Raw genomic sequence first — 24,402 nt, forward strand, 5'->3', positions numbered from 1 at the left:
CATTCTTTTATTCCTCTTCCTCTGTCTACGGTCTACCCCTACATTCTCTCTCTCTTTCTCTCCCCCTCTATATATATATATACACTCCTCCGGTCCTTAATATATGACCCAATTGTTGAGTTGGTTTTGGTCCTAAATATAAGACTCATTTCTTATATTTATCAATTTTCTCTAAATTACTCCTATAGATATTCCCTCAACCATAATCAAGTAGAAGAGGGAGAGAAGTGTTAAGAAAGATGATCATAGTGTTTTAGGAAAAACATGTCATATTTTTTATAATTAACTAACTTACCTAACTTCTTTAACCTAATCAAATTAGTTAAATGGGTCTTATATTAAGAACCGGAGGAGTATATGCTTTTGCAGGTCTGCATGTTTCATATTTTCAATTATACTTACAGCTGATAGCAGCCTGGCAAATTCAATAAGGATATATAATAGTATAAATTCCCGACAATATGAGCTATTATAATTATATATATTTATAACATTGTAATCCTTATTTCTCTCCCTTAGGATATAGAATATTCAAAATAATCCAATTATCACTGGTTGTGTCAGTTTTGAAGACACAGTTGTGAGATTAATTATCGCTTAAGGGGTAGATTTCATTGAAATATATGTGACGTTTTCACTAGGTTAATGATAATCTTTATCCACTTTACTGTCTATCTCTCTCTTAAGAACTGACTAAAAAGAATCCAAAGCAATGTAAGAAGTAAAGAGATGAAGTAAAATTCAGTGTGAAATTAATATATATGCACAGTTTATTAGGTATGGTGAGGAACGTCGTGAAGAAGGTACAGAAAAACCTAACCGAAACGCGAGTTGAAACTTGCCATATAAACCCCAGAAAGCAGGTAAGGGGATCTTTATCGTTGATCGTGATAAGAATTTCATTCATAGCCAAGAAAATTCCAATAAAAAACTAATAAAACAACCTTCAATGGAGTGGATAACAACCAAACTTGCAAAAACTTGTGGACACAAATGTTTCCCTCTGTTTTGCCCCATCTTTTATCTCTGTAGGATGTATATACCTTCAAAAATGTGTGTGCACACATATAGATACATATATATTACTCCTATGCTTATAAATATAAAACATATTTTGTAGTGTAAATTACACTATAAAATGCGTTTTATATTTAAGACCAGAGGAGTATCTTCATTCTTAAGTATCAGTGGGATTTTTTAACTAGTGTGTGTATATACACACAGAGTACTATATTTATATTATAAAATGAGTCTTATATTTAGAACAAAAAAAGCATTTTCATTCTTAAGTATCAGTGGGATTTTTTTACTGGCCATCTACACACACACAGTATCGCTGCGTTGCAGAGTGCAAACGAAAAACCATATACGCAACAGTGACAGCATAATTTGGAAGCATGTGAGGTACGAAGAGAATTAAATTTTCATGTCCCCTCTACAGTTCATCTTTTATAAATGCGGTTTTAATTCTCCCATCCAACCTCACCTCTCCAATTTATTTCAAGACTAATTAATTAATTAATACTAAAATCCCTATAAAAAAAATCATGAATGTGTGATGTTTAATGATAAAGAATTCATAGACAGATAACCAGTTCACATTGATCGATCGATCGTGGTGGACCTGATGGTTTACAAAAACGCCAAGTGGCGAACTGATTGCCGACAGCAACTTTCATATATTCCATATCGCATAAATTGCTGCCCAAATTATTTTGGTTTAAGGAATCACTTGTCATACACGCATGGATGTATGTGTATGTGTGTGCGTGGATGGATGTATGTATAATAGGAAGAGGGAGAGGGTGGGTCATATTAATTATTAGATTGACCCGGTCAAATGCTACATATTAGTTATTAAAGTCTTAAGGACTAACTTTTAAACGTTGGTGTTTGGTTTATTTTAATTATTTAAAGTAGTGATTTTATGTTGCATGAGATAAATATATGAGAAGAGTTTTGCCTTGTAAAATACAAAAGTAAATTTGTTCATAGCTTTCAAACAACCAAACGAGGCAGATAAATCTTATATAAGAAGTGCCAACACCACATGGATTAAATTTAATATTGGATGATATCATGAGGACTAAGATATATGCTTTAATTTTCCCCCAAAAAAAAGCATATAAAGAAATAATTAAGTTCAACAAGTATTGTGACTGTGGTCCTGAAATTCTCAATGAGGCTCCAGATAAAGGAAAAAGAGTTGCCATAAAATGTTATGTCCTTAATTTAAGGGTGATATTGTATTCCAATGTGGATGCATCTGCCGCTTAACTATCTTTGCTTTCATGAATTTAATTCAAACATAGGCATGACGTAATTATCACATATAAATATTTGACGTCACATCTTCTTAAATACGGCCCATACCCCTATACTTGACAAAATATATTATGAACCTTCTGATGCGAACGTGCATGTGGGTGTATTGCTCACTCTCTCACGCTCACACACACAAATTTATGTTATTATTACTACAACAATTTTAGTTATTTAATTTATAAAGATAATACTACCTCCGGTTCTTAATATAATAATTAGTTTGATTTTTATTTTGATCTTAAATATAAGACTCTAATCCACTTTGTTTATTATATTTATCTATTTTTTTAAGGTAGTCCTTGTAATAATGATAGTTTTAACCAATAAACTTAATTAGCAAAGATGTTTTAGAAAAGACAATACCTATTTATTACAAATATCTAACGTGTCTAGTTTTCTTAATCTACTCAAATTAGTCAACTAGCTCTTGTATTAAGAACCGGAGATAGTAATTTATTATAACATAAATATAAAATTGCCGCTAGTCAAGCAAAGATTCATTTTTTTCACAGATGAGTCTGGGTGTGACGTTTTACACTGATCACTGAAGAAAACGAGTTTGCAACAATGTCAGCCACAAACAAAAATATAATTTCCTGTCTCACTCATAAAATGCATCAGATTAAAATGCCAATAATGTTGGCGATTATTATTACATCTTTAACTAGTTCATTGTTTTCCACGTGCTTCGGTTCTCTCATCTAACTTCGTCACTTCTCTGTAATTCATTTCCACAAATTCTGGCCTTTATTTTGATATTTGCAAAAGACAATTTTCAATCAGATTGTAAGTATAATAAGATCTCGATACATTTTTTCCTACAAAAAAAGATGTACTTTTGTTTTCATTAGATAATATAAGTTCCACATCCATAATTACCAATGAAAATGTAGGATATATAAGCTCGTAGCAGTCTTGATTATGTGCAGAGCAAGCTATTTTGGAAGCTAAGCACAAGCAAATACAAAAAAAAAAAAATACAATTACAATATTTTCTTAGAAGTAATGTTATTTTTTTAAAAATATATTATCATCAAAATTTGATCTTGAAATAAAAATTCTAAAACATTGAATTAATATATGTTTAGTGAAATTTCAAAAATATTGACTTGGGATTTTTTTTCTTGAAAGTAAATAATGTTCCGGTCCTTAACCTTAATATAAGAGTCAATTTGATATTTAATTTAGTTTAAATATAAAATTCAATCCACTTTATTTCTCATATTTATTTATTTTTCTAAAATAATCTTTACGATTATTGCACATGTTAAGTGTTTCATCAAACATTAGTTTTGGCTAAAGTATATGATTAACAAGAGTATTTTAAAAAAAAAAATCTATTCATCACAAATAACTAACTTAATTAATTTTTTAAATTTATTCAAATTAATTAACTAATTTTTATATTAAGAGTAGAGAGTATTATTGTTTTGGAGTAAGAATTGAACTCGTTTAACCAGATTTCATTCCGTGTACGAGCGTGTGGATCTTTTCTTCTTCTTGGCCGTGATTTCGTGACCTAACTTTTTCCTTTGGGGGCCATCGTATTAATTCATTCCATGTGTTGTTATTCCAAATATATCCCCAAATGAGCCACGTGGTCCTCACATACAATGACGTCTCTGCTATTTGGTTGCCATTTCAGGAATACTCTTGTCCGTTTGCATTACTGGCACAGAAGTGATCTTCTGTTAGGTAAAATAAACGTAAAAGAGGAATTTAATCCCGTAAAGTATAAAAATACCTTTTTTTTGTACAAAAAAACATTTAGGTGAGTTGGGTCTGAAAGGCTTAATAGGATTAAGGCATGTCTCCAGACTCAAAAAGCATTTACAAAAACACTTGTAGATCGCTCACTAATAAGGTTCTTACATCGGCAGCAGGATTCAAACTTACGACCTTATGGATTATAAGTCGACTCTTTATTAACTGGACCAACTCTGATCGGTAAAATTACTTAGTTTAAGTATTCCTAAAATGCTAGGGTTTTTCATCATATGCTCCCTTGAGGTATTTATTTTCTATTGTGTTCACTTTTCTCTAATTATATATACGGGTGAATGAATTATTTTGATATGTCATAATTAAATACTAATTTAGGACCAGATGTTATTATCGTGGTCCCTTCATTTGAGAAACACATCTATCAAGGTTCATTCTTGGCTTTTTTTTTTTTGGTGGTTTGGGGGGTCTTCAAATAAGTCTATAGTTAAGGGATAGAGTCTCTTGTTTTCCTCTTTCGCCTCTAAGTGGCGAAATTATTTTTAATTTTTAATGACATATTTTGAAAACATTTTGATTACCTCCTTGTTGAAGGGATGCATCTATATATTTGGAGAATTTTCTGTTGACCTTCTATAATAAGATTAAATTCATATAAAAATTGAGTTTGAGTATATTTTTTTTAATAGATCAAAACCATGTTGGAAGAACTTTTTCTCGAATTTGGGTTAATCAGCTTCAGTTAAAGTTAGTCAAATTTCGTAACATTTTTATTTGTACAATGTATATCCATAATCCTAATATACTAACTCCAGCCCAAATTATAAGACATAATTTGTGCTATAAACAATATCTTATAATTAGGACCAGAAGAAGGGGTGTAATGGTTGTTATATCTCATTACATTTAAGATGTTAAAATTAACTCCTTAAAGGAAAGGACAAGTACTGATTTTGTAGAGAGGGAAGAAAATTGAAAGGTACGTTGATAATAAGTCAGCGTCAATGCCACTTCATGGTGGGTACGTGGATATTGAATAGGGTCACATGTATGATAGACTCATATCAAACGCCATGAACACGCCATTCAGGAACAGACATGACTAGGCCATTACATTTACTGGTTTCACCTAAGAAAAAGAATTCAAAGCTAGAATGTGAACAACGTAATGCACTGGTGGATGAAAAGGTATTAAATGAGCACCCAGTTTTGGTGGCCTATACGATACGTATTGCTCTGTCCTAGTAGTTGCCTTTGGTTCCAAACAAATTTAAAGTGAGGAATGGTTTTTTTTTTTTTTGGGGCTCAGCCTCACATGCGGAAGACCTAACAGCCAGCCAGCAATTCCCACCAATTGAGAGGAATAGTGTGGCTCCCTTTTTAATTTGATGTGTTCGCATCAGTGGGGTTTTGTGGGGTAAGCAATACTTATTCTTTTGTTTTTTTTTCCCCCCCAGTGATTCACTAGGTTGGTTTAGTGGTGGATCCCAAGAGGATGTGCCATTCAAATTTCAAGCATGCTGGGCAGGCATGTCAGTAGTTTTGTACCAGATTTAAATCGATGTATCAACATTGGATTTCTACCTCAAATTTCACATGCCTAGTTTTTCTGGCGGACATATTCGTGAGAGTTAATATAAAAAACCTTCCCACTTTCTTAAGGGCCTTTCAGCTGTGCGTAAAAAATAAGTAAAATACTACTCGGTCCTAATTATAAGACCCAATTGACTTATTTGAGGAGATTAAGGAAGTAAGTTAATTGGTTATTTATAATAAATAAGTGTTGTCATTCCTAAAATATCCTTACTAATTAAGTATATTGGCTAAAACTATCATTATTAGAAGGATTATCTTGGAAAAAAATACATAAATATAAGAGACAAAATGGATTGGGTCTTATAATTAGGACCAAATAAAAAGTCAAATTGGGTCTTATAATAAGACCGGAGGAGTAATTCATTAATGAGTCCGTCGAAGATAAAGTCGCAAGAATGTCTCCTAGAATTCTTGCAGATGACACGTGTTACGGGGATTCCAACCGGATTTTGTAGTTTTGTCCTGGTGTAATACGTATTGAGAACATTGCACTTTTGTTAGAAAATGGGAATGCCACTTTGTGAGGGGGAAAAAGCAACAAAAACTCTTGATTTTGTTGGCCCTCAGCATGGTTAAAATAGCTAGTTTATACATCGCGCAGGCCTCCCAAACAGAAAATAGTATTTACACGGGGGTGAAGATATTGGAGCAGAGCATCTTTCCCGGCTCGGTGGGCAGAAGCAAACTCATGAACCGGTGAAAGTAGGTAAGTACTTTGAAATCATCAAACCAAACAGTGTCATCAAAGCTGTTGTTTTGGGGGTTTCCAATGTGAATAAAATGCACCATGCATAGGAAAAGATGGCAGTTTTTTTATTGTGGGGGGGGGGGGGGGTTGTCTCTGAAACTAGCATAACACTGGGGATGGACTTGCTCCTGAGACCGATTTGCCCACCACATTCATTATAACTTCATAATGATCCATTACACTTCAGTTTTACTCCTTGTTCCTTATGATCAGTGAACCACCAAATAAACCACACCCCCCCCCCCCAAAAAAAAAAGAAGAGGGAAAAAAAAAAGAAAAAAAGAAGCGGCAAACTAACTACCATGAACATGTCTAGACAATGAATTCACCTTAACATTGAACCTGTAGCCTGTATCTGATGGCACCCGTCCAATTCATTGCACCATCTTGCGTGATAACAGTTGTCATATTTCTGGTTTCTCCACCTCCAATTTAATACCACTATTTACACAATCATCTTTCTTTTATGATACAATCATCTCGTGCAATTTCCCTGGCATGATACAAAATCTCGAGGTGGGCGATTAGTTTTCTCTAGCTCATTCACTAAATACAAAAGAATCAGCATGAAGTTCAATTTTCAAGATGACAGCCAGGTAAGCAAACATGCCGTTCTTGTTTAACTCTGGAAAGATGTTCTTCCGCGAGCCTGCAATCCTAGATTAATCATCTCTATCGAAGGTCAACAACATCAAACTTCAGGTTAGCGTTCATATAAACATGAGAGCAATGCTCATAAATTGGACTTCCATCAGACGGCTCTTCATGTGGATGAAATCCACGTTGCTGACAGTTGCGAATTATTGACACACCACCAGGGTCAGACAGATGAAATATGCCATGTGGACTGGATCACCAGCAAATGCAGAGTAATTAGCGACAGTAAAATATAATTTTAATAATTGACGGAGCAAGAACACAAAAGAAAATGCACCTTTTTGTATCAGTAGGGGCCATGACAATTGCAATTGCCTCCGGTAACATGATCTAAAACAAGGGCATAAAATATATTGTCTCAGCAAGATACAATCACAATAATATATAAGAGTTTTTTCCCAAAAAGAAATTCTAAATGAAGCTGCTGACCAAAGTCAATGTAACCCTATCATGCAATCATAATTGAGGATCAAGTAGCTTATAGGTTCCTAAGGAAGCCACGAAACCCTCCCCCAAAAAATTAGCTATTGAGGTGGAAGAACCAACATGCTTAAGTACACTTTTGAGCAGCCCATGCTACTCAATGCGGGACATAGGTATCCCATACTTCCTTGCCCTGTCAATATTAATTCACTGGGTTCATAAATTGGCCAAGAAACCCCCTTTGAAACCTACCATCCAAATCACTCATTAAAAAGTCTACATGAGGGAGGAAGAAAAGGATCGGGTTCAGTAAAATGGAAGAATAAAGAAAGCACAAAGTACAATATCAAAAAAGCTATAAAAATTGAAAATCCATAAAGTAGAATTAAAAATATTGTTGCCACATTAGGGCCACAAAAGAACACTTCATTTTAACCTAAAAAGTGAAAAAGAGAGAAGAAACAAAATTATATTCCTGTTACCTGGTATGAGTAATGTGTATGGAGATCTACCGATGACATGAAACAAGTCTGTGATGGGTGTGTCTGTAGTCCAAATGAAAAATTAACAAGACAAAACAGGTGACATTTAAAGCTTTGATGCCAAAAAAATAATTGAAAGAAATGACCAAGGGAAGGGGAAGAAAAAAAGGACAAAGACATAAACTATGCTACAAAATTTGCCACAGAAGCTTGCTCGTTCTCAAGAGCGCCTATCAATTACTTAAAAACTTCTAATACAATCATCCACAAATCAACATGTTAAGCGATCTCAAGCAGTATTTAGTAGCAGAAATGATCACCTATGATGTAGAGATGATAGATCCAAGATATTTAAATAGAAACATACAAATTCTTAAATTTGTTGGGGTCAAATATCTCATCTCAAAGCATTCCAATGCTACATAAATTCCTTCCCGTCAATTATATATTCCTTTTATTCTTACTAAACTTGCATCTGTTGCATTCTATGCAGTTCAATATAATTTCCAGTTAAGCTCTAAGCAGGACCAGATACATGATATAATTCTTGTTGCCACCTCACAGATACAAAGAACATATTCTTTGATAGAATTAAACTGAAAAAATAAGAGAACTTCCACCCATAACGATAAAGGAGCACTTACATGGATCCAGCCTAAAGGAAAAAGAGATAAACGGTCTTGAACTTCAAATATCTCTTCCTCATTCAATGTTTGGCACTGAAAAATAAAAGCAATTAGCTGCATAATTATCAAATGGGAGAATAATGAGAAAATATTGAAGAGTAAAAGACACAAGTAGATTAATCAATGATCAATAAAACTGCATTTCCTACAATCTTGTATTTCAAACTGTTGCGCATTGAATAATCAAATAATCCTATTTATGATCATGGGATATGATAATCAGTATCTTATTTCCGATAAGTGGCCATACCAATATTAAGTTCATTAAAATAGACAACAGAACTGGTTGTTTGAGTAAGATTCTCTCACACGGTCTACAATAGTAGCCGAGTTTCAAGCAATGCTTCCACGTAAGTAGTTCTGAGTTATCAATAATATCAATAGTAAACAAATGCAAGACCTCATCACACCTGTGCATCTCAAAGTCAATGTGGAGTTAAACATTATATTATTCACCACAATCAGTCTAATTGGAATTAGCCTCTACAAATGAAAGTTTCCCTTTTAAGTATTAAATAGTAAGGGATTAGATCATATTGTGATCGAGGGAAAGCAATATAAATCATAAAACTTAGGCAAGAACTTAAAGATGATTGTTTTCTTACCGAGTCAGAAGTTGATTCCTGCTTTGGGATTATGAGTGTAGTAATATGGAAGACCCTGTTTTTCTACAGCCCCACGGATTGCAAACACCAAAAACTATTATTAGAAATCAACATATGCAGAAAATGACAACACAATTTAAAGTTTTGACTGCTCTTACCAGGGACCCTGCAAGAACACCACAAGTCTCCAAGTTTTTCCGTGTATTTTCCAGAGCCAACCTCAAAAAATCATCCATCATTTTGACAGGCTGCAACACAAAGTTACAAAAAAGTAAGATGACTTTGACCCACTATAACAAACAAGCCAAACTAACTATGAAACAGAACAAGTAACGATAATGACCAAGAGAAGCGAAGAAACATATATACTTTCTAAAAGAATAATGGCACTTACAATATGCAGGTGCTGATAATCAGAAGGACCAAGTGGAGAATCCAAAGACTTAGCTGGTCCTGGTCTTGGATCTGCAACTTTTGAAGGAGGAATTGGGGTATATTCTGGCTGAATCTGAGCAAGAACTGGAGGAGGTGAAGGTTGCTTGATGTTGAGCAACTGGAAGTTACTGTCCCCCGATTCATTCAATAGAGGAGGACATGACTCATCAGCAGGATGCGACCAGCTTCCATCATCCAAGGAGAGCACTGACTCCATTGTGGACATGCCTGTTCCTGGATCACCCTCTTTAAATCCCACAAGATCATATTTTCCAGCCTGATTCAGACTATCAACATTGACAACAAAAATAAGAAGTGTTACAATTTCACAACTAGAAATATTTTGGGTAGAAAGCTGAATAAGACGTAGTAAAGTGACAATTAACAAATAGACTAATCTTCAAATACGATTGTTGTTTAAAGAAAGAACAATTCAGATAAAAGAAAACGGGCAGGGAACTTCCAGAAAGGAAGTACACTACAATAGCCAGTGAAAGAACCATTAAAATCATGCCAGAGCTTAGAAATGACTCTGGAAAAAGCCTCCTAATTTCATTCTGAAGAAAGAATGGATATTCCAAACCTTGAATTCTCAGCACTAGTCAAATCACTACTGCTTGGATATTGAACCTGCAAACATCCAAAATAATATCTATATTTTATTAAAAGCAAGCACTATCTTAATTTGCGAAAAAACTAGAATGCCACCCTGTAATAGTACCTTCACTCCTGCACTTGGTCCAAGCCACTGGCCCCGAAGACCATTTGGTCCCAAAAATGAGTGTCTGGATAGAGTCTCCTCCTTTGGTAGACGTAAACTAAGAGATCTGCACATTCCCGCAAGCAATTATCATATCTCATCATTAAGCATATGCCTACATATACTTTTTGAAAAAATAAACCTTAAAAAGTAAAATGTGCGGAAGACAATAAATATTTGTTGAATCAAATCACAACTCACAACATACAAGCTGCTGAAAACAAAGAGGGGGAGCCAACTGAAGATGTGTTCAGTGTGAAATAAACTTGATTTGCGAGAGAATATATAAGCAACCAAGATATGCAAATAAGGCATTGATATTTATTATGGAATACAGAGCTAGCATACAAAAATTCTTTCAAAAGCTATAACAGAAAACAAAATCAAAATCAAATACTAACTTCAAACTGTTCTCTTCTCCATTTATTCTTTGATTTTTCCTTTTGGAGGGATGGGGAAGAAGGTGGACACAAAGGAATGCGAACCATGAAACATGCAAAACTAAACTTATTTAGGCGCAAAAACCACAAAAAGAACACTGAGTATAAACAATGATGAAAAGATGAGTCAGCGCTCAGAACACCGAAAACCAGTCAACCAAGCTAACATTTGATAAGCAAAGTAATGATGTCCTGGGATGGCCAAAACCAAAGAGTCACAGTAGAAAAAAGTAGCTCTTACTCACATGCAGGCCTCATATATAAGTAGTCCAAAAGAATAGAATACAATAAGAACAAGAAACATACAGTTTCTGAAACTGCTTGTCATTAGGCACAGCATTTGAAGATACGTAATGACCAGCATTATTATTAAATTTCCATGAAGACTGTAGACCCAAGCCAGCAGGCTGCAGCAGCATCAAGCCCAAAACAGAAAACAGAGGAAAAACGAGTTAATAGGTATAAACCAGACGTAGGCAAATAAAGCACAAATATATGAAGTCTTGAGAATTAAACAACTGCATCACAGACGTGTCATGGTAATTCATAGGAAATAAATAAGTAAAAACAATTATAAACTCCCTCAAGAACACAATCTTGATCAGACAAAACGGAAAGCAAGAAAATAAATTGAACTTTGTGCAGCACACAGGTAACCAAAAAAAAGAATGCATTATCAATAGCTTACCTGTTTAGAATCCATTCCTGAGTAAGAATTATTATTGACAGCAGGCCATTCCAAAGATGAAGTCATTGAACTGTGCAAAGCCTTGCTGAAGTCATTAACTTTAGGAAATTGTGCGTCCCCATGTAACTCATTCAATTCATTAACCTTTTGTTTGAATTCTGGCTTCAAAGATTCAAGCTCATCCAGTACAGCAAACAATCTCTGAGATGGAAGAATCAAAGGAAAATAAAGTGATTACCACATATTCAGCTGTATTTAAAACCCAAAAAAAAAAAAAAGGCAAGATAAAATGCATCCACCTAACAAAATGGCAAATGTTGTAGTTTCTTACCTTCTTATATGCAGCTTTTTGTTTGGGAAGTGAAGTTTGGTAATCTCGATGACATGGTATGGTTTCAGAAACCAAACTTAGAAAAGAACAATAATCATGCACAGTTAGAGAAAAACATAGAAGCTTAAACACGATTTAACTGCAATCTTACTAGTTCAAAACTGAGGAAATCAAAGGATTTTTCATCATTTTACCTTGAAAATCTGAGAAGTATGATATACAAGTCAACTATATTGTTCTCCTCCCGGTAGATATTAGCCTGATTGCAAGAAATAAAACAATTAATCCATAAAATCACCAAGGAAAATATTGAAATCCAAAAGCAAGCCCCAAATTGCATAGGTCAAAGTTAATCTAAATGTAACGTAAACTCTACAAATTATGATAGCAAAGAAACGTTCTTCCTTGCAGATATGAGCATCTGTTTGCATGTGTCATACTCAATATAAAGATGTTTTTTAATTAAAAAAAAAAATCAATGAAAGCACCTCATCTGCGGCACCTGGGCCAATCTTAGTCACATCGTAGATATATCTTAATCTTCAGACTTGTTTGATAGAAATCCTATTTCTATTTTATAACATTTCAGCATACTTGAAGATGAAAAGCTTTCATATGCGAAGCACACATCTCATCCAGCAAAAGCAACGGTAATCTCGAGGTAATTGATTCATTCTTCAATCTACTCTCAACTGTGAAGGAAATTATTGATTTTGCCACATGGAGGTGATTGCCACGACTGGTTGTGTGGGTCAATATTTTTTATTACTAGCATCTTTCATTTATCAGTTGCAATAGATCCATCATTCTATTATTTTCCAAGTCCCGATTGTTTTAAATCCTCTACACAGGACCTGTAATCGGCTAATTATTCCATGTAAGTTCCTTAAACTCATCAGGACGTTGTCCAATCCTCGGAAGCAGGAGATCAAGTTTCAGTACTTTCCATCATTAGCTTATTTGAAATCTGCTCATTTTCTCTTATACCAATGACGATCAATGATAGCGTATAAAAATATAAACCAACAAACAATAGTACTAATATTCATATGGCTGCATATCAATTTCCTAAGGCGTCTGCCTAAGAAGCAGGAATAAAAGGACCACCATTGCTCTTTAACTTATGAATTTGTTATCCGTAATCACAAAAGCCCTCCTGCATATGCACGGACGAATCACTGGTTTCTCTTCACAGCTTCGAGAAACTTCGAGATGAAATCACTAATTAAAGAGAATTAAAACCCTAATATCCCTACAAATCGACAATTTAAAAAAATACACCACGACAAAGAAAAGAGGGGATCAAAGACGCGCTGGAGAAGAAAATTCAAACGATACCTGTTTGAGAAGATTATCGGCAATCCGATAATAATAATGGAGGGGTATGCGATTGTCAACCTCCACTTTGCGGGCGACGGTGTTTACGTTGATCTTCATCTTCTCCGGCAAGGAACGCCAGTGCCCCAAAGCTCCAATTAACGATCCTGCGCGTCACGCGTCTCTGTTTCTCTATAAGCGAGAACGGCTCTGAGTCGAAAGAAGGATCAAACAGCAAAGCGTGGGAGTCAAGTCGGAGTGCTGAACCCGTCGTCGTTTCGGAGGAGAAAGCTGCGTCATGGACTCATTAATATGTCGATAATTCACGACATTGTGAGGTAACGGAAATCAAAGAGGTGCTTGACAAGTTTCAAAAATGCTTCTCGAAAATTTTTTTATAAAACGAGATAAACTTTTTCATATGTTTATTTTATAAATTGTAAAAACACTTTTAAAATTATAGTTTGGTTTCTATCCAAACACTTCTTAAAAGTTGGAACCTGCCTGTCATTTTCAGCCGCTTTTTATTTGTTTATTTACTAAAAGGAAAACTTTCTCCATTTTAATTATCATATATATGAAATTAGAAAAATTATGAATACCGGTCGAAAAATGAAATATGAGTAGCTTGAGTAATTTTTTTATTTAAATACCTTCATTTATCACATTGATTAGCCTTTCTTATTAACTCAATCCTTGTTGATAATAGTTTTAGTATTTCTAAATCCTAATATATTACAAAATACCTCCAGATTTGTACTCCCAGATTAATGATTACACTGCCAAATTGGCAAACCCCTATCAATGTCAATGATCCATGACAACATCGTTGATCAAAAAAGAAAATTCCAATACAACATCCCAAGCTATATAAAAGTATACGTATCATGTGAACATGTATGCTAAGAAATTATATTTTGAGTTTTATTCAAAATTAACATTAAAAAAAGTACGCATGTGATCTTTGTGATTTGATTTTTAGTGCGATATCCATGGTCTCTAAACCAATAATGGAATATTAACAATTCACAAACTTATAATTCAATTTACATAAAGTTAAAATTTAGTCACTTTTTTTAAACTAAATTTCACTATTGTAAGTAATCAGGAAAGGAAGGTGTGAAGGGGTCTATATATGAACATGAACAACCTGCTCCTATTTTCACTTAAATATAATATCAAGCTGCCTCAACTGTACAGAATTGCCGGGATGCAAATGGAGAGGTTGGGGAGGTTAATTCACATATTAATGTTGAAAATCCGAAACAGAGAGAATGCTGTCAAGCTCCGCAGAACAATTGGATCAATTAAACTAACTTCGATTGTACTACACGAAGCTTTGTTGTCTATGACTCTAGTGGATGGTTTGTCTGATGGAGTACCTCAAATGTAAATCTGAATCTCCTTGCTAGCTAAATCAAAACCCCTTTTCATAGTCAAAAGCTTCTGCCACAGAACAAGTGATGACTAAATAACTAGAGTCGTACAGCTTGGGAGGGATCTTCAAAGCCCAAATTGTATTCCCTGAAGCAGAAGCAGAGTGACATGTGAAGTTCCAGTCCTTCCCCTTCCATCACTCAAAGACTTATCCCTTTTAACCTTGAAATTAAAAGACCATTACAACCTTGTACCCATCAAATTAAACAACACGACAGCCTAAAATGGGAATGGATCGAAAACCCGTTTCTCCTCCGCTGTGGATATTGTACTTCCCGGCCGAATAAAAAAAAGAACAATAGTGAAGATCAAATCCATTGCCCAAGTTTGTTTGGCGCAGTTTATTTATGTTGTAACATCTGATCATCTGTGCATGTTTCTTGTGATGTAGCACTTGAAGGCCAAGGTTCATTCTTGAAAAGTGAGTATCTCTTTACACTACTCGACACAAATACCAACAAAGTTAGTCCGGCTCCATAGCCGAGAGCTCAAAAGAAAGCAGATATTTCTACAAAGAAACCAACTGAATGATCTGTTAGTTCCCCCACGGTAAGAAATATTAACTTGTTCCATAAGAGAAGTTTAACTAAACATAAATGGAAAACTTTAATTAGGTTTGATTTACTGAACTCGGGTGAGGATATGTTGGTGGCTTGCCCTTGAACTGCCCCCATCCATCTCAGTCTCATCGCATTACCTTGGGTTTACCCGGCAAATACTCTAACGGGTCTCTCTTTCCAATTAAATTCACCAACCATGCCTTACAGTTTGTGCCAATATATTTATAATAATAACTGAATCATTTTAGCTTTGTCAACAGCCTTCAAAGACATTCTCATTCTCGTTTTTTAAAAGTATTGATTTTGATCATACTATTATATAAACAAAAAGGTTGTGGTAGGTAATATTGTTGGTCGCTCTACATTGAATTAACTTGGAAATCAGTACCTACTTAACTAACCAGACTGCTTACACGGGGAACTCTACCCTTAATTAGCTATATATTGCGATCCCATTGAATACTCCTTTTCATCATGAAGTAAAAGCATATCCCGCACAAGCTTCGATCCATTATGGCATTCCAAGGGAGTGTCAGACTCTGGACTGTAGCTTTACTCCTGCTTAACATCTCTCTGTTCTCTAAAAACTTTGGTACATATCCACAAAATGTTCTGTTTGGTTAATTTGTTCGTTGTTATTTTTGCTGAGATTGATCGATCGGTAATCTTTTGAGTTTGACAGGTATTAAAGCCGACGATGATGCAGGGCCTTGCGAGGACGGATACGGGGGAGCCGGGGGTGGAGCCGGAGGTGGCGGGGCGGGGTTTGGTGGTGCCGCCGGAAATGGAGTTGACTGTGGCAGTGGGGCTGGGTATGGCGGTAGTCCTGGAGGTGGACTTGGAGGAGGAGGTGGTGGTGGTGGCGGTGCCGGGTATGGTGGCGGTCCTGGAGGAGGTGGTGGTGGTGGGGCTGGGTTTGGTGGGGGTCGCGGAGGCGGAATTGGTGGTGGGGCTGGGTTTGGCGGCGGAGGCAGAGGCGGAGTAGCTGACCCTGGAGAAATCGCGTCCGAAGCCCTTCTGTGTTTGCATGATAAATACGTAAGCACGAAAAAGCGATATTATACGTAATGTTTTGATTTTTGAAGATATTAATAGTGCTTAGAGGTTAAACAATTAGAGTAACTAAGGAGAAATATGTATATAAAAAATAATGAAACAGCAGATATATAAGAGCTGTGAAGAATCAAGTAGACTGAACGAGAAAGGATACCTGAACGTGCCGCCGGAGAAGACGGAGGAGTTCTGCGAAGGGCCATGCGCTTCGGAGACAAGCTTGGTGCTGAGCTGCATAAAGAACACATTCAGCGACTTCTTGTTCGCCAACAAGGCAACCATAAAGGACGTCGAGGAAACTATCACAGCAGGATGTGGATATGGCCCTGAAAGAGGTAACCTTAATTATATAATTAGCAAATCTAATCACTGTACGTGGTGAGGGGATTAATTAACGATCATATGTGTGTGTGTGTGTGCGCGCAGGAGACTTCGATGTGGCAAAGCACATCCAGAATTATGGAGGAATTAACAGGGGAAGCAAAGGCGCCAATAATGTTCAACTTATATGGGTGATTGCCTTCATCTTAACGGGGGCTCTCGCTTTTGTATAAATTTTGATTTTGATGCTGCTCATCACTGCCCAATCAATTCATTTTGGTGTATGCATGGGTGCTATTATCATAATACATGACTGATTATTGTTTGAATCTTGAAAAACACCACTGTTTAAGTTCATTCCCGTTTTCTTATTAATTCTTATTACGCGCTATCATGGAAGGCAATTTAGCAATGTACTAGTACTACACTCTCGAACGGATTGATGACTGCGTCACAAATAATAATAATATGATGGATTGAGAGGCTTTCACAGAAGATAGTCATTTTGTTAATCACTTGTTAAATAAACAAAAGCAAACTCAACAAAAATATCAATCCAAATCAGGAGAAGAATCAACGTTTCTAGTTTCTGAACTTTGAATAACTGAACGGCGGGTTTCTCAGCGACAGAGCATATATCAAGATTTATAATGCCGAATTCCTACTGCCCCCAAAATCATATAAATACTGAACATGACTTCGATTAGAACCTCTGAGATCTATAATGGCGTGCTTCAAGAGCCAATTCTTCACTCTCAAGGGATTCCTCCCCAGAACTCAGCACCCTCTCTGTCGCCCAAGAACCCACATTCTTACCGTCTTCCTTCTTCTCTTACTCTACCTCCTCTCCAGATCATACTCCTATGATTACTCTCCCTCCTCCTCCGCTGCCTCCGCCGTCACCGTCGCTGCTTCTCGCTTCCTTCTTTCTTCCGACGCCTTCTCTTCTGTTACTGCCGCAGAGATATCCCGCGATCCTCCCCTCTCATCCACCGCTCACGAATCCCAAATCATCAGAGACCTTGCTTCTTGCGACATCTTTGATGGAGCTTGGGTTCTTGACCGCCACGCACGACCTCCTTATCCGCCTGGCTCCTGCCCTTTTCTCGACGACGCCTTCAACTGCTTCAAGAATCGACGTCCTGACTCCGATTATCTCGAGTACCGGTGGAAGCCTCGTGGATGTCACATTCCAAGGTCTGAACCTCCTTGCTTATGATCCTATACCTCGCACGTTTGATTTCATTTTCTTGCATTGTATAGGTTCGACGGGCTTAAAATGCTGAGGTTGTTGAGAGGGAAAAGGATGGTGTTTGTTGGGGACTCGCTGAACAGGAACATGTGGCAGTCTCTCGTGTGTCCTTGAGGGAATCTCTCAAGGATAAAACCAGAGTGTTTCTCGTTTCAGCCCGGCGAGAGTTGAGAACTCAAGGTTTTCATTCCTACAGATTTAAAGTGAGTTATGAAAGCAGCAAATTATTACTATTAATCGCAGCACGCAATCATCTCTCTGATATTTGATTAATTACCATGGCAGGACTATGGATGCTCTATAGACTTTATAAAATCACCATTTCTTGTCCAAGAATGGAAGAATAATTCTTCATATTTTGACGAAGGGCCGCCTCATGGAGAAACTCTGAGGCTTGACATGATGCAGGCATCCAAATCTCAGTACAATGATGCTGATATTATCATATTCAACACGGGCCACTGGTGGAATCACCATAAGACTAGAAATGGGTAGGAATCAGCTCATCCATTTACTGATTGATATAAATGTACCATGAACCTAGACTCACGAATCAGTATAATTGTTTACTTTCGCAGGAGAAACTATTTTCGAGAAGGAAACCATGTCTACGACAGACTAGATGTGAAGGAAGCACTGGGCAAAGCCCTCAGGACTTGGGCTAAATGGGTGGATTCCAAAGTTGACAGCACGCGCACAAGGGTCTTCTTTACTGGATTCTCAGCTTCTCACTACAGGTAAATTGGCGAATAACCATGAAGGATGAAGTTTTTTTCCCAACAAAATTTCTAAATAAACAAAATTGCAGAGGGGGGCAATGGAAGTCAGGAGGCAAATGCGATGGGGGAGAGAGAGCCTATAAAGAACGAGAGCCATGTTGGGGAGTATCCATGGACGATGAGAATATTGGAGAGTGTGATGGCGGACATGAAGACGCCTGTGTTTTACCTTAACATTTCCAGGATGACAGAGTACAGAAAAGATGGCCACCCTTCCTTGTACAGAGGCCCAAGTCCTCCTCCGAGGACCATGGTACAGGATTGCAGCCATTGGTGCCTTCCTGGCATTCCAGATTCCTGGAATCACCTCCTCTATTCAACTCTTCTTCTTCATCATCATCATGATGCTTCTTCCAATTAGACACTTCTCACTTTTCCCAATGCCCAGTACTTTGATGTGTCTATTCATCTTCTCTCTGCGCCTTTATTAGCCTAGCAGCATCTCATGCTTGCAACTTCTACGTATAAATTACGTACAAAGCTTTCAACATACCCCAGTATAAATTTCCCCATGTCATGTAAGGACAAACTGTAAGGTAACTTTAAACTCGCATCATATTAACTCTACAATACCACCTCTTATGTTTAATATAAAAACTAATTTGATATATAATTTGATTATAAATATAAGATTTTAATCAATTTTATTTTTATAATTTATTATTTTTTCCTAAAGTAACCCTTGTATTTACTTGTACATGTTAAAAGTTTTATCAAATAATAGTTATAGCTAATACACATGATTAATAAGGATATTTTAGGAAAGATATCACATACTACCTCCGGTTCTAATTATAAGACATCATTTATAATATACAAATAAGGTCTTATAAATAGAATCGGAGATAATATTTATTACAAATAACTAACTTGACAAATTTTCTTAATCTATTCAAATTAATTAACTAGTTCATATATTAACAATGGAAGTTAGTAAGTCTCAGATACTATCTTTAGTTCTTAATATAAGACCTCGTTTAACTTTTATTTTGGTTCTAAATATAAGACTCCAATTTACTTTGTCTCTCATACTTATTCATTTTTTTCTAAGATAATTTTTTAATAATGGTAGTTTTAGCTAATAAACTTGATCAGTAAGAATATTTTAAGAAAGACAACACCTATTTATTACAAATAACTGATTTGACTTTTTTTTTATCTACTCAAATTATTCAAATATTTAACATCATTTGTGAATCGCCGACGACGAGCGAACAACGCGAGTAATAAGGGAGTCCCCCATGCTACAATGTCATTCGCGTTAAGTAAGGGTCACTTGTCTTCTACTCCCACTTTTGGGCGTTGCTATTAGCACATTATTATATTTTATTGAGGGGGCAACTCTGAGCCAAACTGCCGGCGAGTTGCTTAAAATACACAAGATAGATGTAACCTTGAAAGAAAAGTTGTTGGCTAAGTTGCCTAAAATCATACATGGACAGAACGCTACCGGATAAGTAAGGAAAGAAGAAAACTTAAAAGGAAAACTAATCTGTCAGTTCTTATAATTTTATTGAATTTGAAATCAACTCCTTCTATTTGTTCTCCTTTTTATTCATTTTTTATTGTATGGTCTGTTATCTATTCACATCCTTCCGTTCATGAAACATTAATTTGCCGTTAGTGGAGGCGATGGGGCCATCTTACTCAGCACAAGCATTAACACTAAAAAAAAAAAATGGACATCAACTTTTTTCTTCGGTTATTCTCCTCCCTGTCCCTCACTCCACTTTCTTCTCTCTCTTCCCCTCCCCCTCCAGCTCTCAAGGATTTTCCACTGACGATTCGCAACAGCTTTTACTTCTCCAAGCTCATACTTTCCCCCCTTCTTACTCTTCCTCCTCCTCCTCTCTCTCTAAACTTCCCCAAACTCACATCCCCATACATCTCATCTCTCCTCTTCCTTCGTTAATCCCTCCACAATCCTCCACCATTCTATATAATTTATTACACGTACCAAATAAAATGGGCCAAGTGAAAAAAAATTGTAAAATCATTCTTTTTTTAATTGTCTGATGAAATTTTACTTCAATTACGGCTTTGCTTTTGGAGGCTGGGGACCGATTTGTACGGACTAGAGAAGACAAAATAATATTTACTTACTGTGGTCGATGTGGCCAATAATACTGATATGGAGATGAAGTTTCTTCTCTAGAACATGCCATAAGTAGCTCACATTGTGAAGGAGCGTTGGTGGTGAAAGTATTGAAGAAGCCGTGGGGGAGAAGAATTGAAGATGGAGATGGTTGAAGTCTGAAACACAGGACAGCATTTGTGTCATTTTATTTTCCAATGACTCTCTCTCCTATCGCATTATACCCAGTTCATTCCCAGTGTTTGTGCTTAGTAAGAAAGTCATGTCACCCCACTAACGGCAAATTCATATTCATAGACTGAAGGACTTCCAAAGGTAACGAAGCATACAATAAGGAGTGGATAAAAGGGCAAAAAAAAAAAATGGAGGGAGCTGATTCAAAATTTGATGAAACTACTGGGACCGACAGATTAGTTTTTCCAAATTAAAATTTAATCTGCGTTTTAGGTGGACTTAAATACAACTTCAAAGGGCCATCGTCCACTATCAGTTGCGTGTATCCGAGTGTTTTGCCAGTTTTCCCAAGATCTCAGCATGGAGCTCTCAGCTCGGAACAACTTCGTAGCACTCATTGTGGGCGTTACTGGACTGACAGGCGTTAGCCTAACCGAAACCTTGAGCCGTCCTGATTGTCTCGGCACCCCTGGAAAGTTTACGGTGCGGCTCGCCGTCCCCTTCTGCCCTGGTCCCCGCCCTGCCTCCTCCACCATTTCATCACCTTCAACGCCCTGGACACCCAGTGGAGTGGAGGGGAGGGGAGGTTAATTAAAAGAAGAGGAGGTGAAGGGAAGTCATGAGTTTTGTTTGGTTGGAGGGGAGGAGAAAAAAGGGAGATTTTTTATTTGGTTCATAAAGGGAGGGGAGGGGAGGGGAGGGAATTATAAATTGACAAATATGCCCTTATCTTTATATTTATACTGATTTATTCTTTATTATAATATTTATATCAAAATTATTATTTCCGAATTTATCAATTTCAAAAAACCAATTACCTCACTTATATATGATAAAAAAATTATGAAATAAAAATATAATATGTATTAGAAAAGTGAATAGGAGAAAAAAAGACAAAACTTTAACTATATAATAATACCCTCCACATATTAGGAAATAAAAAATATATATGATATTATCAGTGCCATTTTATAATTATATATATATTAATATATATAATTAATTAATATATTAACATATATGCATATTATATTGTGTGTATATATAAGAGTGACTGCGGAAGGGAATGCGAAGGTAATCATGATAAAACTAAAAAAATATCAAGAGGACACCACTGAAAATATTCAAAAATAACATGGCATATTTATCAAGATTCTCATAATATTTTTTCTCTTTTCAAAAAACTCTCAATTTGAGAGGGGAGGAAGGGAGGGGAGGTTTAGCTCCCCTCCCCTCTCCTCCCTTCCTCTCCCCCTCAAAAAAAACCCCAACCAAACAAAGTCTGAACGGAGCTATGCTAGGCAACGTGCTCAACGTCCTCAGGTCCTCTCCCTCGCCACGGCTCAGCCATAACCGGTACCAAGCACTACATGGGGCCCATTTGCAACCCATTCCATTCTCCCACCTCGCCCCTCTCACGACCCGCCCTTCCGCGAGTCCATCCTACGCGCTCGAAGACCTCGTCGCCTCCTACGCGCCGTCCCTCACCTACTCCGTGCACCGTGCCTCCATCATGTAGGCGCGTCAACAAGGGGCACGCACAACGCTCTGCTTATGCTGGCGGCTTACGCCGCCGTCTGCCGCCACGAAGGGCTGGCGTTCCGGTACCTGGCGAACAGGTACACGCGGGAGCATTTCTGCGACATGACGGACGCAGGGGTGCTGGCGGAGCAACACGTGTGGGCGGCGATGACAGAGAAGGCCAAAACGAAGCGTTTAATTGCACGAACAGTGATTTCTTCACGTGGAAGACGATGTGGAAGGTGCTTAGCGAGGAGTTTTAATGTTGAGTTTGTGGAATATAAGGAAGAAGAGTTTGATATAGTGGAGATGATGAGGAAGAAGGGTGATGTTTGGGGAGGAGATAGTGGAGAAGCATGGGCTTTACAAGACGAAGCTGGAGGAGATAGCGAGCTATCATCCTTTCAAAATTGTGTCAAATTTCAAGTTTCAGCACGTGTCCAGCATGAATAAGGGTAAGGAGTTTGGGTTCTTGGGATTCGCTGGTAGCTTCAGCAGCGTCAAGATGTGGATCGCAAGGCTCAGGCACATGAAAATCATCCCTTGGCCCTACGAGGAAAAAGAACAAAAACAGAAAAGAAGAAGAACAACGAGATAAGGAGGAAATGGCAGACGAAGGCAAATTAATGAAACGACCGTGCATGTGGGGGCCACTACTGGGCGTCGGCCGTAATGGTGACAATGGTTTTCCGCAGTGGGCGCCCGATGCCCAAGTAATGTCAAATATTTCTGATATAAACGGAGATGTGAGTATATAAATGATCTGGAAAAACATATTCAGCATAAATTGATATAAACGGAGATGTGAGTATATAATAATTTTCTATCCACTTCCATTAGCTACTTTCTCCTGCATCTTCATTCTCCTTTGACCGTGGGACTTGTTTAAACTCACCAAATTATTACATAAACAGAGATACCCGCAGTACCTATCAATTTAATTGAGAGGAGCATTATTTTTAATTCTATAATGATTTCTCTGGGGCACACATTTGATTTTTTTATTTTAATATTTCAGGTCTGAGGCTTGAGATGACGCAGACATCCAAGTCTCAGTTTCATGATGCTCCTCATCATGCTCAACACGACGAACCACTGATGGATAGAATCACCATAATTAAAGCCGGAAATTATATGGGTGCGGGAAGCAACTAATTAATCCAATTTACTTTTGACTATTCTCATATATAACTAAAAGGTATTATAAACCTAGACTCATGAACGAGCATGGTCGTTAACTTGATTTCAAGGAGGAAGCACCGAGTCCCACCCGCTGCGCTTTCATTCGCCTCGGGACGGTCATTCTGTCTGCTACTACATCCACTTGGCATATGATAATTGCCAAGATCTGATCTCGCTTTAAAAGGTCTGAAAGGTAAAGTCTCTCTCTCTCTCTGCTCGATTTGATTTAAAAAAAAGGGGAAATCACAAATAAAGACCCTTGAATTAGCAAAATCACTCTATGGTCACCTGAATATGCTAAATTACTATGAGGGACCTGGTCTCAAATTGTAATTATAAAATCATGGCCAAATTACCAAAATATCCCTCTTTAATTTTTTTAATAGTGAAAGCCACTGCCTCACCGGAATCCGGCCACCGGCGCCGGAGCTCCGGCGGCCACTTCCGGCCACGGTCGCGGTCGGACGTCGGGGTCCGGCGGCCGCTTCGGCGGTCTTCCTTTATTTTTTTTTTGAAACTGTTTTTTTTTTAAATTGGGGGGAAGTGAGGTTGGGGGGATCAATATCCCCCAACCTAATGCTTCCCAAAATAAGGAATGACCATTGAGCCAACAAATTTTTGTTAACATTATGATGCAAAAAAAAATATAAGTTAACTCATTTACTCTTGTTCCAGGTGATAACAACAATACATTTGGAAATAACAAGTTCTGATTGTAAAATAACATGTCTGAATAAAAATTTAACAATATGTTTTTTTTCTTACAACAATAAAATTTTGATATAACCAGGCAATAACAACAATACATTTAAA

The 24,402-nt window shown here is 37.0% G+C and overlaps 2 protein-coding genes and 2 pseudogenes across 2 annotated transcripts; 3 read left to right on the top strand and 1 right to left on the bottom strand.

The window, feature by feature from the left end:
• Window positions 1-6,675: 6,675 nt before the first annotated feature.
• LOC114711440 (AMSH-like ubiquitin thioesterase 3) lies at window positions 6,676-13,476 on the bottom strand. Its single transcript, XM_028895844.1, has 14 exons — window positions 13,237-13,476; window positions 12,093-12,157; window positions 11,899-11,974; window positions 11,568-11,768; window positions 11,186-11,286; window positions 10,401-10,506; window positions 10,263-10,309; window positions 9,639-9,966; window positions 9,403-9,492; window positions 9,245-9,307; window positions 8,598-8,672; window positions 7,954-8,016; window positions 7,326-7,378; window positions 6,676-7,238 (listed from the first exon to the last, which is right to left on the bottom strand). Exons 1-14 carry the CDS (start codon window positions 13,333-13,335, stop codon window positions 7,064-7,066), a joined length of 1,542 nt encoding a protein of 513 aa, XP_028751677.1. The 5' UTR covers window positions 13,336-13,476; the 3' UTR covers window positions 6,676-7,063.
• Window positions 13,477-15,701: 2,225 nt separating this feature from the next.
• On the top strand, window positions 15,702-16,915 carry LOC114711441 (keratin, type I cytoskeletal 9-like). Its single transcript, XM_028895845.1, has 5 exons — window positions 15,702-15,804; window positions 15,895-16,062; window positions 16,108-16,250; window positions 16,372-16,600; window positions 16,692-16,915. The coding sequence occupies exons 1-5, from the start codon at window positions 15,726-15,728 to the stop codon at window positions 16,817-16,819; spliced, it is 747 nt and encodes a 248-aa protein (XP_028751678.1). The 5' UTR covers window positions 15,702-15,725; the 3' UTR covers window positions 16,820-16,915.
• A 395-nt stretch (window positions 16,916-17,310) lies between these two features.
• Window positions 17,311-18,988, top strand: LOC114711380 (protein trichome birefringence-like 4; annotated as a pseudogene).
• A 2,258-nt stretch (window positions 18,989-21,246) lies between these two features.
• Window positions 21,247-23,005, top strand: LOC114711381 (iridoid synthase-like; annotated as a pseudogene).
• The last annotated feature ends 1,397 nt before the right edge of the window (window positions 23,006-24,402 follow it).

Source organism: Neltuma alba, unplaced genomic scaffold (assembly GCF_004799145.2).
Source record: "Neltuma alba isolate B1F8T4 unplaced genomic scaffold, ASM479914v2 tig00011289_pilon, whole genome shotgun sequence".
Taxonomy (NCBI): domain Eukaryota; kingdom Viridiplantae; phylum Streptophyta; class Magnoliopsida; order Fabales; family Fabaceae; genus Neltuma; species Neltuma alba.